The sequence below is a fragment of the Solenopsis invicta genome, chromosome 13 (assembly GCF_016802725.1).
Source record: "Solenopsis invicta isolate M01_SB chromosome 13, UNIL_Sinv_3.0, whole genome shotgun sequence".
Taxonomy (NCBI): Eukaryota; Metazoa; Arthropoda; class Insecta; order Hymenoptera; family Formicidae; genus Solenopsis; species Solenopsis invicta.
This window is the reverse complement of record NC_052676.1, coordinates 10,400,323-10,421,398: the sequence shown is the minus strand read 5'-3', so window position 1 is coordinate 10,421,398 and position 21,076 is coordinate 10,400,323. Positions and strand designations below refer to the sequence as shown.

Below are 21,076 nucleotides of genomic sequence, written 5' to 3'. Positions count from 1 at the left end.
TGGGAGTGGATCATCCCAATCTACTTTGATCTCCCATAAACCTTGCATTAGAATCTTGGCCATCGTTAAAACTGGTCCAATCAAACCTAGAGGATCATACAATTTACTAATTGCTGATAGTATCTTGCGTTTCGTAAATGCTTGCGCCACGATTTGCGCCTTGAAATGAAACTCGTCTGTATCTTCCATTCGATTCCTAGTGTCCTAATGACGTCATTCGCATCAATGTTGAAAGTCGAACTAGATTCTCTTAAATGTATTGGCACATTTTCCAGGGCTTCTTCAGAATTCGAGCACCACTTGTGCGCTGTGAATCCGCCTTCTAATAGTAAGCTAGTCAATTGTTCATACAAGATTTGCGCTTCTTCAACGGTGTTCGTACCGGAGATTATATCATCGACGTATGTATCGTACAATAAAGCATTTGCCGCTAATGGATATCGTTCCGCGCTATCTGTAGCTAATTGTCTCAAACATTTATTCGCTAAATATGAGGCACATGCTTGCCCGTAAGTGACGGTATTTAAACGATACTCTTGTATGGGCTCCTCAGTTGAGAATCGCCATAAAATACGTTGTGCGTCACGATCCGAAATGTGAACTAGTATTTGCCGGAACATTTTTTGCAAATCGGCTGTCAAAGCAATTTCAGAGAATCGAAATCTCAACACTATATCGATTAGATTATCTTGTAATACCGGCCCAACAAGAAGAGCATCATTCAAAGACACGCCTCTGTTGTTCTTTGCCGAAGCATCGAATACAACTCGCAACTTTGTGCTACTACTAGACTCCTTTAGCACACCATGGTGAGGTAAATACACCACTCTCTGGGGTTCATTATGTGAATCGGTTACAATCGACATATGTCCTAGTTTAACATAATCATGCATAAAATTGATATAACAATCGCGAAATACCTTGTTGCCTTTAAGCTTTCGTTCCAGATAATTTAATCTTTTAAGTGCTATTTCTTTGTTATTGCCAATAGGTAGGGTTTCATCTCGAAATGGTAGCATTACAATAAATCTACCGTTAGTATCGCGTATAGTAGTTTGTTCGAAATATCGCTCGCATTTTTTCTCATCGTTTGATAATAATCGTGTCGTTCCCTTGTCATAATTCTCCAATTCCCAGAATTTTTCTAGATTTTCGTTTAAATCGTCGTGAGATTTCAATGAACAGGTTAACGCGTGCACCGTGTTCTGTTTGATACTTGAAACTACCGAAGCAGCCGATATTGGTCCCGCGATTATCCATCCAAATTTAGTATTCCTTAGAGTTAATTGATTTTTTCCAAGCTCTATTTTGCCGTCTTCCATCAAATCGTAAAAGAATTCTCCGCCGATTAACATGTCTATCGGACCGATCTTGTGAAACTCGGAATCAGCTAATTTTAGATTGTTTGGCAATGTTAACTTGTTACGATCTAGTTTCATGGATGGCAAATCCTTCGTAACCTTGGGAACAATAAAACACTCGGCGTTAATCTCGAAATTGGAGCATCTAGACTTGATGTGAACATCGCAAATATAATGTATTTTGTTCTCTACTTCGTTTAATCCCGTAACTATTTCTGAGACATAGTTTCGCTTCAAACCTAGCTTATTATGTGCTGCTTGAGAAATAAAATTGACCTCGCTCGCACTATCAAGAAGAACGCGAAACGGAACGCTTCGACCGTTACGTTGAGTAGCTTCTACTATTGCTGTAGCCATAAGTACTTGACGTCTCCTAGTATTGCTTGACGCATGATGAACCGCTACATTACTAACCGATTCATCGGACTTGACTTTATCTTAAACATCGGAACTCTCTGATTTTACAGAAGTCTTGTTATCTAACGATTGGTGTATCAACGTGTTATGCTTCTGCACGCATTCTTTACAGGGACCCATTCTACAGAATTTTACATAATGGTCGCTTCTCAAGCAGTTGACACATAATTTTAAACGCCTAACCTCTTTGGACCGATCGCTTATTGGCAACGCTAGAAATTTCTCACAGTAGTAAATGAGGTGATCATCCCCACAGAAATTGCATTTGCCTGTACTGACAGAGGTTGTCAAAGAAGTAGATTTTGTACCCTTCGACGAATACGATTTGGAATCTGCCGTGTAAGATTTCTTACCACGCTGCTCGCTTTCTTTGACGAATTTGTCGTTATTGCTTGTTGTTGATCTTGACTCGATGCGTTCCAACGTTTGGCATCGTTTTCTCAAAAAATCCATCATGTCGATTAATTTTGCGTTATCATTGGATTCCACTTCCTCCTCCCACGCTCGGAGAGTACGCATATCGAACCTCGTTTCCATCATATGCATGACAAGATCATCCCATGTATCAGTAGCGAAACCTAGTACCTTTAAAATTCTTAAGTGCCTGGAACAATAATCAATCAAATCTCGAAGAGCTTTTGCGGACTCTTTAACTACCGTCGGCATTGTAAAAAGACATTGAATATGTTTTTTCTTCAGCGATCTGGGATCGTCGTAGCGTTGTTGCAACAATTCCCATGCGGCTATGTAATTTTCTCCCGTTAGCTCTATTGACTCGATAACCTTCGCGGCGTCACCCGAAATAGACGAGGATAGATAATGAAATTTTTCGATATTAGATAGATGCGGTTTGTCGTGTATAATCGAGCGGAAGCTATCCGCGAAGCATTTCCATTTCTCGATCTTCCCGTCGAAACGCGGAAGTTTTATAGTCGGTAACTTTACTCTCGTGTCTACATTCGCGGATCCTGTTGCGTTGGCCACGCGATCTAAGATCTCTGTTTGTCTTGCGATGATGGCCGCCAGCGCCTCGCTCTCCTTAGCGGGCGTAATGGCTGCCGCGGCATCACCGTTTGTCCCGAGCGTCACGTGTTGCATCAGCTCGGTTTGCCGTTGCAATATTCGAGCGATCGCGTCCATATTTCGCGACTCGACGCCTTCCGATGGCTTAATAAAACGTTTTAATATGTCTTTTACCTCGTAATATCTTTGCTCGAAGATTTCCTCTTCCGCTGCAGCGTCGTCCGTGAGCTCGCTATCACCTTCCAGCAATTTCCTTTGTGTATCCTCAAATTCTCGTTGTATCTCCTCTAGCCTTTCGAGCCTCGTGGTCGCTTGTTCCTTGTCGAACGCATCGTCCTCGCTCGTCGCTCGCAGGACTTGTCCTCTCAATCTCGTCAATTTAGCTTTTACGTAACCTCGTGTCTTGCGTAGATTCTCGACTGACATCGCGAATCGCTAACCTCGTTGCTTGTACTTGCACTGCTTGTGAATAATCTTCCACTGTCGCGGTTCTCTTATCCGCTATTAATACCGGCTTGTTTCATCCGGCTCGAAGGACCAAATGTTTGGAATGGCAATAAGACTGGTTTGCTATATTGATGTATGTTTTCTTTATTTTCGACTCGAGCCTGCAATAGTCGCAGCGTAACCGAGTACATAGCTTGTAGACACACACACACGCACGCGTAGCTACGCCAGCGGGGGGGACTCAGGGCGCAGGCGCCATCCGCGCTACTATGCCCAATAGTAGGGCCGTACACACTCATTTCTGAAGTGGCATTAATATAAATGACGCAATTATTGCCCTAATGTAAATGGCTCGGATATTAAATAGATAACGAACGAATATTAATACGAAATGTTAACATCTTTTTTATACGTGTCTTGTTTATCGTTGGCTGAAGGTTGAGTGAATATAACACTCGCGTTGTATTCTGACCGACAATCTTTATTCTAATGTGCTGAACATTTCTTGACTATGAATGCTTGTGTCTTATGGCGACGGACGCTCGAGCGGTTCTGAATCTCTGTTCTCTCCACGCAGCGCCTCCCTTAACACACTACTATACTACAGTTCCCTAGCCGGCAGGCATGCAACCTACTAAGGAAGCTCAGAACCGACGCGTATAAATAATGCTAAATACACAAGCGCGGGTTATGCAAACATGCCGCCTCCCTTGACAACCGTTTATGTTGTCAACGAATAAGAAAGACAAACAAACATAAACTCATACAAATAAAAACTTAAATTTGAGAACTAAAACAAAACTTGTTCTTAACTATCGCGCTTATTTTACTCTATCAATGGCGCAATATTAGTTATTGCTCTTTTATATGTGCCCCTGGCTGTGCGTACAACTACGACTCTCACTATTCCGTCCGCACCCGGATGTATTTCCACGATTCGAGCTAGTACCCATTTTAAAGGTATGCTGTCTGTCTCTTTTAACATCACCAATTGACCAACAGTAAAACTTCTAGAGGGATCCGCTTGCCACTTGCCCCTTTGTTGGCACGTATTTAAGTACTCTCTCTGCCATCTAGACCATAGATGCTGCCGAACTTGCTCCGTATGTTGCCATCTCGCCATTCTATTGACCGGTACCTTTCTCAGATCCTGTTCAGGGTAGCCTTGCAGGTGTTCTCCGATTAGAAAGTGTCCCGGTGTTAAAGCTCTCATATCGTTAGGGTCGTCGGATAGTGGTGTCAACGGTCTAGAGTTTAATATAGCTTCGGCTTGTACTAAAAACGTGGTCATTTCTGCTACGGTAAGGCACGCCTCGCCGATAGTTCGTTTGAGGTGTAGTTTCATCGAGCGCACTGCCGCTTCCCAGATACCTCCTTGATGAGGGGATCTTGCAGGTATGAAATGCCAATTTATTCGGTCACTTGTAACGAACTCTTGGACAACTCTTTTGAAGTCTTCGTCTCCTAATGTTTCCTGCAATATGCGTACAGCGCCCACAAAGTTTCGGCCGTTATCCGAGTAAATGTTTTTTATTTTTCCTCGTCGTGCGGTAAATCTCTTCAAGGCTGCAATAAAGGATTCTGCGGTCAGGTCTTCCACTAATTCTATGTGCACGGCCTTTGTGGACATGCATACAAATATGGCCACGTAGGTCTTGTATTTTTTTGCGTTCCGGCGGACCCGATCTCTTACGTAAAATGAGCCGCAGTAGTCAACTCCGCAGTTGATGAATGGTCTGCTCACTTGAACCCTAAATGGAAGAAGTTGACCCATTGATTGCTAACTAGCCTTGGGATCGGCTTTACGACACTTGACACATTTGTGTATAATGCCCTTTTATTTATTTCTGGCGAGTATAGGCCAAAATTCTTCCCTTATTGCGTTTAATGTAGTCTGCGCACCGGCGTGTAGTAATTTTTTCGTGGTAGTGTATCATCAGCAATGTTGTGAAGTGATGCGACGACGGAATGACCATTGGATGCTTGCTTTCTTCGGGTAACATCGAGTGTTTTAATCTTCCGCCTACCTTTATTACTCCGTCTTTATCCAGGAACGGATGGAGAGCGATAAGTCTAGATTTTGAAGCTATTTTATTATTGACCTTTAACGCGTTTAACTCGTCTTTAAATTCCTCAGCTTGTACTGCCTTTACTATCATTAATTTCGCGTCATTGATTTCCGTTACACTTATTGTTCCCTTCTTACGCTTTTCTTTTTCGCATTTGATGTTGTACATAAATCTTAGAACATACGCTCCTACTCTAAACAGTTTCTTTAATGAGGAAAACCTCCTTTATTCTATAATCGCTTCTATTTTGCTAACTATTGCTGTTACAATATGTTTTCTCTCTTCAGGAATATTTTCCAACGATAACTCCTCACCCTCCCCCGGCCACGCATCGAGATCTTGTCTTAACCAGGATGGTCCTTTCCACCAAACATTTGACTTTATTATTTGTTCGGGAGTTGTACCCCTTGATATTAAATCCGCTGGATTATCTTTAGATCCAACGTGCCTCCATTCGGCAGGTGAGGAATTATTATGTATTTCGCTGACCCTATTTGCGACAAATACTTGCCATTTTCGTGAAGGAGAATTTATCCACGCTAAAACTATTTTGGAGTCCGTCCAATAGAACCTTTTATCTATTTTGCATTTTAAGCTCTCTAACACTCGAGTCATGAGCTCCGTCAACAGCACTGCTCCGCACAATTCCAGCCGTGGTAAAGATAGCGTTTTCATCGGTGCAACCCGTGATTTTGAACATATTAGTGTGACTGAGCTATTTCCCTGCATATTTTTTTCTCTTATATACACGCATGCACCGTACGCCTTTTCGCTTGAGTCGCAAAATCCATGTAATTGCAATTGAGACTCGTTATTCCCGGAAACTATAAGCCTAGGTATTTGTAATTTATTAAGTAATCCTAACTGTGTTTTGATCTGTTCCCAACTTTTATAAATGTGCATGGGAACGGACTCGTCCCATTCGATGCCTAGACTCCATAAACCTTGCATTATTATCTTTGCTGACGTTATTACGGGTCCTACTAACCCTAATGGATCAAAGAGTTTACATATTTGCAATAACACTGTTCTCTTTGTTACACGTTGATCGTCCTTTGTTTGTAATATTTCATATTGAAATGTGTCTTTAAGAGGATTCCACAATACCCCTAATAATCTTGACTCTACTTCCTTTGTAATATCTACGTTTTCGTTTCTTGTATTTTCATTTTCACTAACTAAATTAGTTTTCCATTTATGTATGCTAAAGCCACCCTTTGCCAACAATTCTGTCAATTATTGTTTTAACTTCAAGACTTCTGCCTTTGTATAACCTCTTGCTAATAGGTCATCCATATAAAAATTGGTAATGACTACTTCCGCCGCGGTAGGATAATTCACTCTCTCAATTTCCGCTAACTTATGCAAACATCTAACTGCTAAGAATGACGCAGGCTTCATGCCATATGTCACCGTGAGTAATTCGTACTTTGTATTTCGTCTTTCGGATTCTCCCGCCAGAGAATAGTTTGCAAAGCCGTTTGTTTTTCATTTATTAGTATTTGGCGGTACATTTTTTTTATATCTGCACACAACACGTATCTATAGTATCGGAATTGTATAATCAGGGAAAATAAATCTACTTGTATTACGGGACCCTTGTGTAAGGCATTGTTTAACGAATTACCCTGTGAATATGGATTCACGTTGGATTCACCTGTGCTTCATTCTACAATGATAGAATCGCCAGGACCGTCGACGAAAACATCTTCGATTGGAGCAGCAAAATCAACGAATAAAGTTCTCGAGGACGTCTTTAAAACCACAGACGATTCATTCAGAACAACTGTTCAACATCAGATGCAAACGTTGGAAGGTCGAAAAACGTTGTCGCAACATTTGGGTCCGCTCGGTCAAAAGTACCTCGGCGAGTTCCTCAGCGGTGGTGGATCGGAGAAAAGTATAGACACCATATATGGCGTTCGTCTCGACAGAGACAAAATGATGCTTGGTAATAAAAAAATTTGACGTGGACATCAATGATAACATTATTATCGATGGCATGCGATACGTTGGCACACCCGGTCTTTATGAGTTGATTTTTAAAAGATTGCCTGATGATTTTCTCTATAAAGAGGACGATTTGCAAAAGTATAAGAGCATATTGTTGGCTACAAACGTACATAGAAAAAATTTCACCGCGCAGAGTCGACTACGGGGCAACAGAGGATACAAGTATAAATATGTGATTGCGCCATTGATGTCAATTGAATCTACACCAAAGAGAAAGAATAAATTCGGAAAGGGAATACCTCGCGCTATGATACTAAAAGATAATAAGATCGATTACGTGCACTGGGACGATCTCAACGAGCTAGTGGATAGATTACGATTACTCGAAGCTTTATATAGAGCGGGCAACGACGCTCATGCAACGAGATGCTGTCCATTATCGAGGAACTTCGTGAGGCCGGTATTATTATAAATTAAATCGTGTACCCGCGAAAGGAGTCAGACGAGATACTGACTCTGTTTGAGAAGGACGTGTGAGCATTGTGTTAAAAAATGAATGGCAAGGAGGAACGTCGCAAAGACGGGTACGAACGTCTGACGAATGATTTCGAACGGTTCTTAAATAAAAATCGGACGGTTCAAGAACGGTTGACGGATAAATATTACGCGGCTCAAGATCGTTATGAAAAAACTCAAGACCATGTAAAGGATGGATATCGAACGGTTGTAGACCGGGTGAAGAACGAGTATGAAAAATTATCTAATCGACAGAGATCGGAAGACAAAGAATGGTTACTGAATGATAATAGAAGATAAACGAAGCTGATATACATTACATCGGGAGTTTACACACCAAAAACATGAGTTCATCGAAGAGAATTAGCTCCGAGAGACGACGCCTTGTCAAGGAATTGCATGCATCTGCTCGAAGACATTTTCCACGAAGACGTGTTATAATCAAAGGATTCGACGACATGTGGCAAGCGGATATCGTCGAGATGCGTCCGTATTCGAATATTAACAGAGGTCATCATTATATACTTACCACGATCGATGCGCTGAGCAAATTCGCATGGGAAGTAGGGATGAAGAGTAAAAGCGGAAAAGAGACGGCTGACGTCATCGCCGAGATAATTCGGAAGAGCGGAAGATATCCACGCAACTTGCAAACGAATATGGGCAAAGAGTTTTACCACACCGATGTGCAGAAACTCTTGAGAAAATACCATATTAATTATTATTCCACGTATTCGGTGTTAAAAGCATCGATAATCGAGCGCTTCAATAGAACTTTGAAAGATAAGATGTGGAAGATGTTTACGTTGCAAGGATCTTACAAGTGGGTCGACGAGCTGCCGCGTCTGGTTTCCGAATACAACGACACGCTGCATAGAACGATAGGCATGCGACCTGGATGTAACGCCGGCGTCGGCTAAAAAGCTGTTGGACACCGTGTATAGTCACGTTAAGATCGCTGCTCCTGCAAAATTCAAGGTCGGAGCTAAGGTACGCGTGAGCAAGCACAAGACAATTTTTGAAAAAAACTTTACACCAAATTGGACCACCGAGGTGTTTACGATTGTTAAAGTGCAAAGAACAAACCCCATCACATACCTCCTCGAAGATTATCGTGGAAAAAACATCGCGGGCGCTTTCTACGAACATGAATTACATCAAGCGAAGTATCCGGACGTTTTTCCTTGTCGAGAAAATTTTGAGAAAGAAAGGAGATAAAGTCTACGTGAAATGTCTGGGATTCGATGGATCGCATAATTCGTGGATATACAAAAGAGACGTTGTTTGATTTTATACACACATTGTGTGTGAAAAAACATTGTAAAAACGATATAAATGTATTCAAAGCAACGTTAAATATACACAAACGTATACAAAAGAGCGGAAAGAATATACTCGTACTAAGTCACGCAAAATTAATCTACATTAAATGTTATTACAACAATAAGTCACGCACAATTGTCGCCTTTCATTTTTTTTTTTTACAATAAGTCACACAAAATATCACCTTTTATTGTTACAATAACATTAAGTCACGAACTATTATCAACTTACATTGTTATATATTATTTAATAAGTCACGCAGAATCAACTTAAATTAGTAATAAGCATCGCATTAATTGTCTTATAGTAATACACAATGTTATAAATAAAGCATTAAACAGTATAAAAATGTATTACGATGGTATACGCCAATGTCCCCAAGGCAATGTTTCAGTAGAATCAGGCAAGATGTAACGCTTGTCATCGAACAGGCTGAGAGCAATCTTTTTCTCTTTGATTGTGTGTACATCGTGGAGCTTCGAACGTATACACGCTTGCTGACGAGTCATTTCTATCCCGTCGTGCAAGCAACGCGTATAATCTTCAAACGTTATAGTTCGTTCTACAACGCTATTCTTTATACCTTTCGCCTTTTTTGTATCTTTTTTCCCTTCTACTTTCACCGCATACATTTTTGCTCTTAGCCCTACAAATTCGGTCATAATCTTGCCGAAATTCTCGTCTTTCATTTGCCCTGAAACCTTCTTATTCGCGAGAGGCATATTATATACGTTGTCCGCGGGATAATCGCTCGTATCGTATCTCGCGATATCACGTTTCATATCCATGTACACATTGTCACACTCAATGACATAGATGAGGCTGTCTGTGTCTGTATAGAGTATTTTACATTTATCTTTATACAATGGCAGCATATAATCGTAGTGAAATTCGTAAAGGCAGATTTTCGAAATGTCGAGAATACACATACCGACATATATTGGTTTGTTAAATTTTACCGATAGTTTACGCATCTCTATGGCAACCAGATTTTCTGCGAAAACGCTGCGACTATGAAAATTCGGAGCAGAGATCACGGACTCTGCCCCGTAACGGCCTTCTCATTGTGTTACTAATTTTATATTAACGTGATTACATACATTTTTCATGGTTTTACCAAAAACTGCATTATTCATTAATGTCTATAAATTTTTCTCGAAATCATTTTTCGCGTTCGTTCGAAATTCTGTATTTAATTTTATATAATCGCGGAGCTAGATGGATTGAGCGAATTGAAGTACGCGATGTATCTTTACGATTCGAAGCCCGTGACGCGTGCACTGTTGAAGATTGCGGTAGTGGATGATGTAACGCTTTTTATCATGCACTGTCGTTAGTAATTTCTTCTGTCTTGACTTTTTTTTTTTTTTTTTTTACGGAGAGGAAATGCGTTACCGCATACCTCAGGCCCCGGGGGAGGCCTGGTGGTTATGTGGGGCTCTTCCCCGCCGACGACGTGTCGGCGGGGACATACCCACTAAAACCTCTCCGGGTGTCCTACCCTGGTCCATGACTGGGGGGCTCCGGGAACGCGTGCAGCATACTTCCGGAGCCCCCCGGACTCTGTCTTGACCCTGGAAGCTTATTGCTCGAAGATCAAAACGGTAAGTCACTGTGTCAATCGTGCAGCTGATTCTCATATGCAAGGTCGATTTCCAGTATATATCCGGTGTCCGAGTCAAATGCGATCGCGTTTATATCGAAATTGTCAACGTTTTCGACCCATTTAAATTCACCGTATGGCAACGGTTGACACATTGCCCACCCATACAGATTATTCACATCATTATACATCAAATAAGTCGACGGTTTTGACGGATCGTACGATTTCATGTACTTATTATTAGCCTTCGCATATCTGCCCGAACACTGGCTTAAACCGCCACGAATTCCACGATTCACGTAGAGTAGCATTTCTATGTCTGTAAGCAACTCGAATTTTATATTCGTTTTCTTCAACATTGCATCCCACGTGTAACCTGACAATGTATAGTAATGCGCAGGGTCCAAACCGTAACTCTGCATGCTTTTGTCGCGAAAGTTTTCGAAAATGTCGGCTAATAATAAGACATTCGTTTTCAAATATAAATCGCTGTATTCGCCCAGCGTTTCAATTGCGAACCGTTGCCATACGTTCTCGGCATGAGTGTAATCATGCTCTGATACCGTATGTCCGCTCAGTGAACTGTAAAAAGATTCGCGCGGTGGTAAACGCGTTTCTAAAAGCTTTTCGGCATCATCAACGTACCCGTACGGAAAAACGCCTTTGCGCGTGAGGAGTTCAAAATCCTCGTTTGACAACGTGGAAAATTCGGAACGAGTAATGTTTAATTGTTCAATACCTAGAAACGACGCCAATTTTTCGAGACTTGCACTTAGGAATTTATATGAGTCGATGAATCGAAATCGTATACAATTTCGTACTTCGCCCGATTTTGTTCCTACACCGGTAGCTGCGACGTGTTTAGTGAACGAAATATATTTTTCATTATTAATCGGTAGTAGGTCGATCTTTCCTTCGAACGCGGTAGAAATTTCTTTTATTATAAAATGCGCGTCGTAACCGCTCAAATTGTGAAAAACGACTGGAATAACATACGTATTCTTATAATTTAAATTACATTTATTATGGGCAGGATCGCGATATTTGCCGGTCAAATGACAGTGATCACGCACCCGCCGATTGTCAAGCCACTCGTTACGGGTAAGGCCCGTATCTGATATAAACGGTTTTTCGCATATATGACAATTTGTCACGTTTAAAAATGCCTTTTTCTGCTGTATAGTTAATTGTTCCATTGGAACATTGGCGGATATTCGGGCTTTCATATCGTGCGCAAGATTTTCTAACTCTTTCGCGAACCACGCGACGCAGTCCTTATCCCGGCGAAAACGATACATCGATAACGCGTCGTCGAACAAGCATTTAACATAGTAAGCTATGCTGTATACCTCGTAGTGTTGATACGCGAAACTCGACGTGTTCTCTGTTTCATTCTTCTCCATCTTCTTCAATACGCACTCCAAATCGGCGTAAATTACAAATGGTACGCGCTCCTTGTTGTTGTGTGAGTCGAATTCTAGCCATTTCTGGTCCTCTCTCGGTAGTATGATGACGCAGTCATTTACTTTCTTGCACTCCGTTTCGTGCGATTGCAATTTTTCTTCAGAGTGGAAGTAATGCAGGCAACTGTAATAAAAGAAATATATTTGTACAAAACAATAATTTTAAGTGGTGTAAACTTTTTTATATTATTACACTTACCGATCGCAGATAAATTTCTTGTGCCCGTATTTGTTTAGCTGTGAGCTGACCAGTCGCGACAGGTTCATAATCCACGCAAAACGACCATAGCCGATATCGTGTTTATCTTCCACGTAGAAGAGATTGATGCGTTTTTCCTTCTTATCTTCGGTCAGGCGTTCCGGTACAACGTATTCTATCTTTTCTTTTCTGTCCAATTCGGTAGTGTACACATTCACCGACACACCGTTTAAACGTTCAAATTTTCCAATGTCTTTCACTTTTATTGGAAATTGTATATCTTCAAATTTTAAAACACTTGAATAATGCGGATAAGATGACACTCGGTTTGCATTTCTTTCAGCGGGGTACAGGGCAGCCACCACCGACCACGCGAAACAAGCATTGTCTTGTGATTGCACATTAATTATTGCACGCTTGTCACTTACCGACAGCGGCAATTCGAAGTAACATCCCGCGTGCATGGGATTAAGCTTGTTTATATTCACCATCAAGTTTTGGATTTGGTGTAACGCCCAGCCGCTATCGCGTTCTTGAAACTCGTCGAGCATCGCTAATATCACTTCAATTACACGCTGCTCGTACCATTCGCGCAAATTTGACGCTCTGTATAGTTCATAGTTCTTCGTCGCGAGACTTTTATTATCGCGGTCGTCACGAATGTTTACAAATTTACCGTTGAATACGGTATTCACCTTCACATTTCCATGTTTCGCGGTAGCGTCTCGCACTTGCTCGATCACCAAATCACTAGCGTCTTCCAAGAAATGCCGCGGTTCAATATAATCGGCGTTTATGACAGCACCCGTAAGAATACGTGACTCAAACGCGGCCTCAATCTCGCGCCAGACAAGCGATCTTTTACCACCGGTGCTATCGTGTGCACCACCTCCAACGTGCACGAAACGTCTTTCTAATTGCGCTTTTGCACCCGCGAGTCGCGCGATTCTCGCCACTATGGATTGTCTATGTCCAACGGTGAGTCGAGGACGTTTGGCACTGCTACAACATTCTTCGAGATGCGCGAGGCCTTCTTCGCATCGTTCCACCCATGCACGACACTCCTCTTGAGTAGCGATCTGCGAGCATCGCTCGAGCAGTTCGCGTTCAATATTCTCCATTTTTCAATTATTAGCACGTACTATACGATGTCAAGCAGCACTTGCATGTACGTAGATAACACGAATTACAGTATGTGCAGAATATTGTTCTTGATGAGAACTTCCAAAAAGCGAGTTGTTATTTCCGGCCACTGATCAACTCAATCCAGCGAAATTTCTTTGACCGCCGATGATAGATTCGATACGTTTCACAGACATCTACTGATGTCCGAGCGCTAATTACATATCTATTATACGTTCTTTTGTCTGGCGAAATATTGAATCATCTAGCGGGGGCATGAAAGATGTATCCCCACCACTCGAAGATCCCATAGAATATTCTAGATCATTCATATACATTTGCATCAGTGTGTGCCTCTACATTAGAAATCTCGATCGAGCAGAGGGAGACTTGCGCGCATACTTGCAGCGGCGCGTGCGAACCTGTCCATACGTATTCAAGGCTAATGATACATCGTACGATTCGTCTTCGATGTAATCCGATACCTTTGTGATTAGCCGCCGTCAAAATATACGGCAAGACCATGCCTGAGAGCTGCATCGGCAAATATAAGTTTAATAAAGAATATTCTATATCTCTTGAACGGTAGGCTAGAAAATTACGAGACTTGAAAAGTTATACGTATTGGAATACTGCCTTCCAATTGGATCCAGGAAGAATAAAATATTAGGTAGAAAAAACAATTAATAATATAATAATATAATAGTAAGCACATGTGTATATTACAATAGAACGGTGAGCATTCAGTCAAGGCGTACGCTTCGTCTTTGATGTAATTCGATACCTTTGTGATGAACCGCCGTCAAAATACACGGCAAGGCCATGCTTGAGAGCTGCATCAGCAAATATAATTCTAATAAAGAATATTCTATATCTCTCGAACGTTTTTTCTTTTCTCTGTCCGCCGATTTCGCGCGCTGGCGCGGGCGTGGGCGCGGGCGCGGGCGCGGGCGGCGTGCGCGGACGCAGGCGGCGGGCGCGGGCGCGGGCGCGGGCTGCGGCCGCGGGCGCAAGCGGTGGCGGCGGGCCCCGCGAAAATTACGCGCGGGCGGCGGCGGGCCCCGCGGAAATCGCCGCGGAGATCCGCCGCGGAAAACGCCGCGGAAAATACGCCGCGGAAAAAACGCCGCGGAAAACCGCCGCGGAAATCGCCGCGGAGAACCGCCGCGGAAATCGCCGCGGAGAACCGCCGCGGAAATCGCCGCGGTATTATTATAAGAAAACATACAACATTAATATACGCTGGTTCTAACTACGGGGCTTCTCTCCCCAATATCATCCTCGGTGGTACATACCGCTCTGCCGCGCGGGTAACCCCCACCTGTCAATCAATCCCACCACTAGATCAGTTTTTGACACCACCCACTGCATCTTGAGGATCACCACCCACTCCGTGTACCACTCCCGGGTAGGACCGCGGGCTGACTCTCACGCGCGGGTCAGTTCAGCGGGCTGACCCCCTCCTGCCAGGTCAGTACAGCCGGCTGACCCCCACCTTCCACGTCAGACCTCGCGGATCACTTCGCGGATGCATAGCCTTGACACGATTTATTATAATATCTTGATGCACAGCAAATGCTTGGCATTGCAAAGTCTAAAAATCTACAATACAAATTATATTAATGAAACAACTAAATATCTGTAATTTTTGCACTACTTATTTTTAAATATAAATCGTCTATCTTTCTTAATCTTATTCATGTCTATTAACGTACATAATCACGTACCACGTATCCTAACAGCTGCCTGACAGTCAAGCCATCCAAGAAGAGAGTTATAGTGCGCATTCATGGAGAGTAGATGTGCAAACTTACCCCAACTAATCAAATTTCAGGAGCAATCACGTGACGAGTTGGCGAGTCTCTCTTTATAGAGTTTCTAGTCACACCACGTGATGCATCACATTGTCGCATGCGGGCTGGTAGTGTAGTTGTGAGCGCCACCGGCCACTTTGTGTCAAAAAGATGTACTGAACAAGATTCGCTTGGCGTTAACGACTACAATGACGTTTCTCACATCTAAAACGTCGAGATTTGGACTCTGCGTCGCAATATCTCCGCATGTAGGGCACGGAGAGAAAAATAAAAATACTTTTATTATGCTAATTTTCTCCAAGCTATCGATTAAGACTACTCAAAACTTAATCGGTTCAGCCATTACTGAGATTTGATAATCTCGTTATGCTTGAACTCACTGACTCGTGTAAAAGAAAGTCGGTCTGCGACTCACTTGGTTAAATTTTTTTTTGCATTAGCGCAAAACGCGACCGCGCTTCTTGATTGTTCCGAAATCTTAAGTTCAAATCTCGCCGACGCGAATGCGTTTTCAAAAATTGTAAAATAATGCATAATCGTAATTAGTAAAATAGAATATATGCAAATTAAATTAACCTATTAGTATCAGTCAAATAAAAACAAGACAGACTGTATAACGAGCATGGCGGATGTTGGTTACTCTTTTCTCTGTGTTTATGGACTTGATCTCTGTTAGGAATTAGGGGAGAACTGCGCAAATGTTCACCGCGATGTTATTTGTTTGTTAGACGTGCTCAAAGTGAGGTCAACACGTGCGTCCGACATCACTATAGAGGTTGAGAAAGACGATCAGTGAGATGTATTGCGGTTTTTGACTGCGGAAGGGGTGTCAGGAAGTGCAATTCACGCCCAAATGTTTGCTGTGTATGGCAAACACAGTATGTCACGTGCGTGTGTGTTTGCGTGGAATAAACGATTTTCTCAAATTCTCTTTGCTGTCCAATGCTCCTTTGATAGTGTTTCAAGAAACATGCTCTAAACGTTAACAGCGTACGAAATGTCAGGACGTGTTTCGACTGACAAGTACATGAGTGAGCCAATCAGTTGCCGGTAGGGCACGTCTGCTATTTCTTCAATTTCTCTATCATTGTCCAAGTTATGCTTTAATTGAACTCCTGGATTGGCAAGTACAATTACGTTGCACTCCAACATGCACACGAACTTCTTAAATATAAATTTGGTGTAGGATATTTGAAACAATTTAATTTTTCTCTTAGCTTTGTAACAAACCGCCTTTCCGCTTCCCCCCTCGGACCGTCCACCGTTCCGGGCTGTCCGGCCGAACAACCGCCGGACAGTGAAAACACGGCGCATAGCGCCAATAAGACACATAACAGCGGCGTAGCGCGAGTTGACGCATCCGCACGTGAGATCTTCGTGACAGATCTCCGCGCGCACGCGCTCGACCGGAGTGGCGACCGCTGGACCGATCTCGAGCGGCGGGGAGACCCCCACCGTTCCGTACCCCCGCACCGTCCCTGCCCATGAGATTCGGGTATACAGGGTGATTCAAAATAACCTATTGGTCCCGAAGCTGGCATATTCGTAATCGAATTCTGAGACGATTTTTACTTTTGCAAAAATTTGTCCGGAAATTAGTTTTCAAGTTACAATAAGAATTAGTTAGCGTATAACGGGTTGGATAAAAGTGGTAGACAGGGGCGGCGCGACTTACTGTTACATGCGGGTGTTTCAGTGGGGCACCTCCTGCGCTCAAATCACTGACAAAAGTACATGGACAGCACATTTCTATTTAAACTCTCTCTCTCTCTCTCTCTCTCTCTCTCTCTCTCTCTCTGTCACTTTAATTATGCTACATTTAACTTGTCAAATTTTGATCTGTCATCCGGCCGTCAAACATCGTGATGATCATGAAATCTTCAAGTTTACATTATTATAATAAATGTACATACGCCCGCGAATAATAAAATTTAATGCAAATTAGATTACTTAAATGTCCACTTGCAAGTTAAACGTAGCACGTTTAAAGAAGAGTAGAAAGGGGAGGGAGAGAGAGAGAGAGAGAGAGAGATAGAGAGCAGGGGGGTTTGAACAAGTTTAAGCACGTTTATTCACGCACCATCCCATACGGCGATCAGCTTATTGTCCTATTTAAACTTCCTCTCTTTCTCGCTCTCTCTTTTCCTCTCTCTTTCTCTCTCACTTTAATTATGTTACATTTAATTTGTCAAATATCGATCTCTGTCATCCGGCCGTCAAATATCGGGATAATCGTAAAATCTTCAGGTTTACATTAATATAATGAATGTACATACGCCGCGAATAATAAAATTTAATGCAAATTAGATTACTTAAATGTGCACTTGCAAGTTAAAAGTAGCATTTTTAAAACGCACAAGAAGGAAAGAAAGGGGCGAGAGAGAGAGAGAATGAGAGCGACGGGGAGAGGAGGGAGCTTCAAACAAGTTTAAGCACGTTTACTCACGCACACGGCGATCAGCTTATTGTTTCTACGATGCGACAGTTCAATTTAAATTTGTCCTTTATCCAGACTATCCCTCGAAGTTGTTTTACCACATTTCACCACATTTATACTATTTACTTGGCACTTGATCGATGAACGCTGAACGTACCGATCGATCGACTTTATTAATTTCTATTAATCACTACTCTAATCACTACAATCATTCGATGCGTTAAAATTACTCGAAGAAACACGTGTCTACGTTACGATCACACAACACGTGTTCGCTCGACGATATCAAGCAGTCGACTGGAAGTTATTGGTTATGTCGTCGAGCGATTGGTTAAAGCCATAAGTCAAAACGCGGCAATTTAAAATGAAAATATTGGTTACTACGATTTACATCAATACAATTTATCAGAAAAATGTTGCAAATGCATGTTTATCATTATTTGTTAAAAATTGTATGATCCATAAGTGACTCTTTATCTAGATAATTGTTATTTATTCAAAATATTCAAGAAATGATTGTATCAAAATCACTTTCTTCTAAATATTTTTTTGTTTTTTATTTTTTATTATTTGCAAAAACTGAAAATATTCCTCGAAATAAAATATTTGGTTGCCCTGAAAAGGGCAGATTATCCATTGCTGCAAGGAGATTTCAAGAATTATATTCTTGAAGTTTTCTTCATAATAAATGTTCGAAGTGGCCACCGTCCATTGTAATGCAGGCTCTCATGCGCGTAATAAATTTATTTGCATCTTCTCCAGAATGTCATTGTCGATACTCCAAATGGCATGATGCAGCTTGTCATTTAAATCCTCGACGTCTTCGGGAAGCTTTCTGTAAATAATTTCTTTACAGTATCCCCACAGGAAAAAATCCAACGGATTGAGGGTCGGGGATCTTGCGGGCCAACGTATTGGGCCGTAACGGCCCATCCAACGGCCAGGAAATTGTGCATTTAAGTAATTTGTTACTATTCTGGCATTATGTGGTCCAGCGCCATCTTGTTGGAATATAATTTTATTCCTGTTTGCTAATGGAATTTCTTCTAAAAAGTCTGGAATATTTACAGATAAAAACTCTATGTACGAAGCGCCATTTAAAATGTCGGGCAGAATTACTGGACCCAATATGTTTGTGCCCATGATTCCTGCCCATATGTTTAATTTCCATCGTGTTTGGAAATGGACGGTGGCCACTTCGAACATTTATTATGAAGAAAACTTCAAGAATATAATTCTTGAAATCTCCTTGCAGCAATGGATAATCTGCCCTTTTCAGGGCAACCAAATATTTTATTTCGAGGAATATTTTCAGTTTTTGCAAATAATAAAAAATAAAAAACAAAAAAATATTTAGAAGAAAGTGATTTTGATACAATCATTTCTTGAATATTTTGAATAAATAACAATTATCTAGATAAAGAGTCACTTATGGATCATACAATTTTTAACAAATAATGATAAACATGCATTTGCAACATTTTTCTGATAAATTGTATTGATGTAAATCGTAATAACCAATATTTTCATTTTAAATTGCCGCGTTTTGACTTATGGCTTTAACCAATCGCTCGACGACATAACCAATAACATCCAGTCGACTGCTTGATATCGTCGAGCGAACACGTGTTGTGTGATCGTAACGTAGACACGTGTTTCTTCGAGTAATTTTAACGCATCGAATGATTGTAGTGATTAGAGTAGTGAGTAATAGAAATTAATAAAGTCGATCGATCGGTACGTTCCGCGTTCATCGATCAAGTGCCAAGTAAATAGTATAAATGTGGTGAAATGTGGTAAAACAACTTCGAGGGATAGTCTGGATAAAGGACAAATTTAAATTGAACTGTCGCATTGTAGAAACAATAAGCTGATCGCCGTGTGCGTGAGTAAACGTGCTTAAACTTGTTTGAAGCCCACTCCTCCCCCCGTCGCTCTCACTCTCTCTCTCTCTCGCCCCTTTCTTTCCTTCTTGTGCGTTTTAAAAATGCTACTTTTAACTTGCAAGTGCACATTTAAGTAATCTAATTTGCATTAAATTTTATTATTCGCGGGCGTATGTACATTCATTATAATAATGTAAACCTGAAGATTTTACGATTATCCCGATATTTGACGGCCGGATGACAGAGATCGATATTTGACAAATTAAATGTAGCATAATTAAAGTGAGAGAGAAAGAGAGAGAAAAAGAGAGAGAGAGAAAGAGAGGAAGTTTAAATAGGACAATAAGCTGATCGCCGTATGGGATGGTGCGTGAATAAACGTGCTTAAACTTGTTCAAACCCCCCTGCTCTCTCGCTCTCTCTCTCTCCCTCCCCTTTCTTCTCTTCTTTAAACGTGCTACGTTTAACTTGCAAGTGGACATTTAAGTAATCTAATTTGCATTAAATTTTATTATTCGCGGGCGTATGTACATTTATTATAATAATGTAAACTTGAAGATTTCATGATCATCACGATGTTTGACGGCCGGATGACAGATCAAAATTTGACAAGTTAAATGTAGCATAATTAAAGTGACAGAGAGAGAGAGAGAGAGAGAGAGAGAGAGAGAGAGTTTAAATAGAAATGTGCTGTCCATGTACTTTTGTCAGTGATTTGAGCGCAGGAGGTGCCCCACTGAAACACCCGCGTGTAACAGTAAGTCGCGCCGCCCCTGTCTACCACTTGTATCCGACCCGTTATACGCTAACTAATTCTTATTGTAACTTGAAAACTAAGCTCCGGACAAATTTTTGCAAAAGGATTAATCGTCTCAGAATTCGATTACGAATATGCCAGTTTCGGGACCAATAGGTTATTTTGAATCACCCTGTATAAGCGCCGCCGCTCCGAGAGTCGGGGATCTCTTCTTCTCCGTCCGATCTCCCGTCCGCAGAAGAAAGCCTCCCGAGTGCTCACAAGGAGTTAAGCGCCTTAGCTTCCGTCAAGTGATCTTGACCCGAGCCATCCGCCTTCCTAGACCGCCGGTTCACGGGCTCAAGTCCATCTTGGGCTCCACCAGGAGATCCTGGTAGTCGGCACTTCCCTATCCGCCGTCCCGTTTAGGTATCGACTCACGACCTGGGGTGTGGAGTTCCTCGCCTCTACCAAGAGCTCTTGGCGTGAGTCGATCACCACCGCCGAACATTGCGGTATTAACCGCCTCGCGTCGGAATCGGGACCCAGTACAGTTGTACCGCGCGCGCGTCGTCTACGGCCGTGGCCGCGGCCTTCGGCAAGGCCACGGTACCCGCGCGTCAACAAGGATTCCGAGTTCCGAGAATCTCGGCTCGGAAATCCCGCGAAACATTGTAAATAGATCCGTGTACAATACCGCGTCAAGA

The 21,076-nt window shown here is 42.0% G+C and overlaps 3 protein-coding genes across 3 annotated transcripts; 1 reads left to right on the top strand and 2 right to left on the bottom strand.

Moving 5' to 3' along the window:
- Positions 1-86: 86 nt before the first annotated feature.
- Positions 87-1,718, bottom strand: LOC113006136. Its single transcript, XM_026142069.2, has one exon. The coding sequence runs from the start codon at positions 1,716-1,718 to the stop codon at positions 87-89; it is 1,632 nt and encodes a 543-aa protein (XP_025997854.2).
- Positions 1,719-4,074: 2,356 nt separating this feature from the next.
- Positions 4,075-6,718, bottom strand: LOC113004888. Its single transcript, XM_039456942.1, has 4 exons — positions 6,592-6,718; positions 5,632-6,546; positions 5,151-5,460; positions 4,075-4,999 (listed from the first exon to the last, which is right to left on the bottom strand). The coding sequence occupies exons 1-4, from the start codon at positions 6,716-6,718 to the stop codon at positions 4,075-4,077; spliced, it is 2,277 nt and encodes a 758-aa protein (XP_039312876.1).
- Positions 6,719-8,130: 1,412 nt separating this feature from the next.
- LOC105206776 lies at positions 8,131-8,706 on the top strand. The gene is made up of 2 exons (XM_011176245.1): positions 8,131-8,516; positions 8,559-8,706. The coding sequence occupies exons 1-2, from the start codon at positions 8,131-8,133 to the stop codon at positions 8,704-8,706; spliced, it is 534 nt and encodes a 177-aa protein (XP_011174547.1).
- Positions 8,707-21,076: the final 12,370 nt, after the last annotated feature.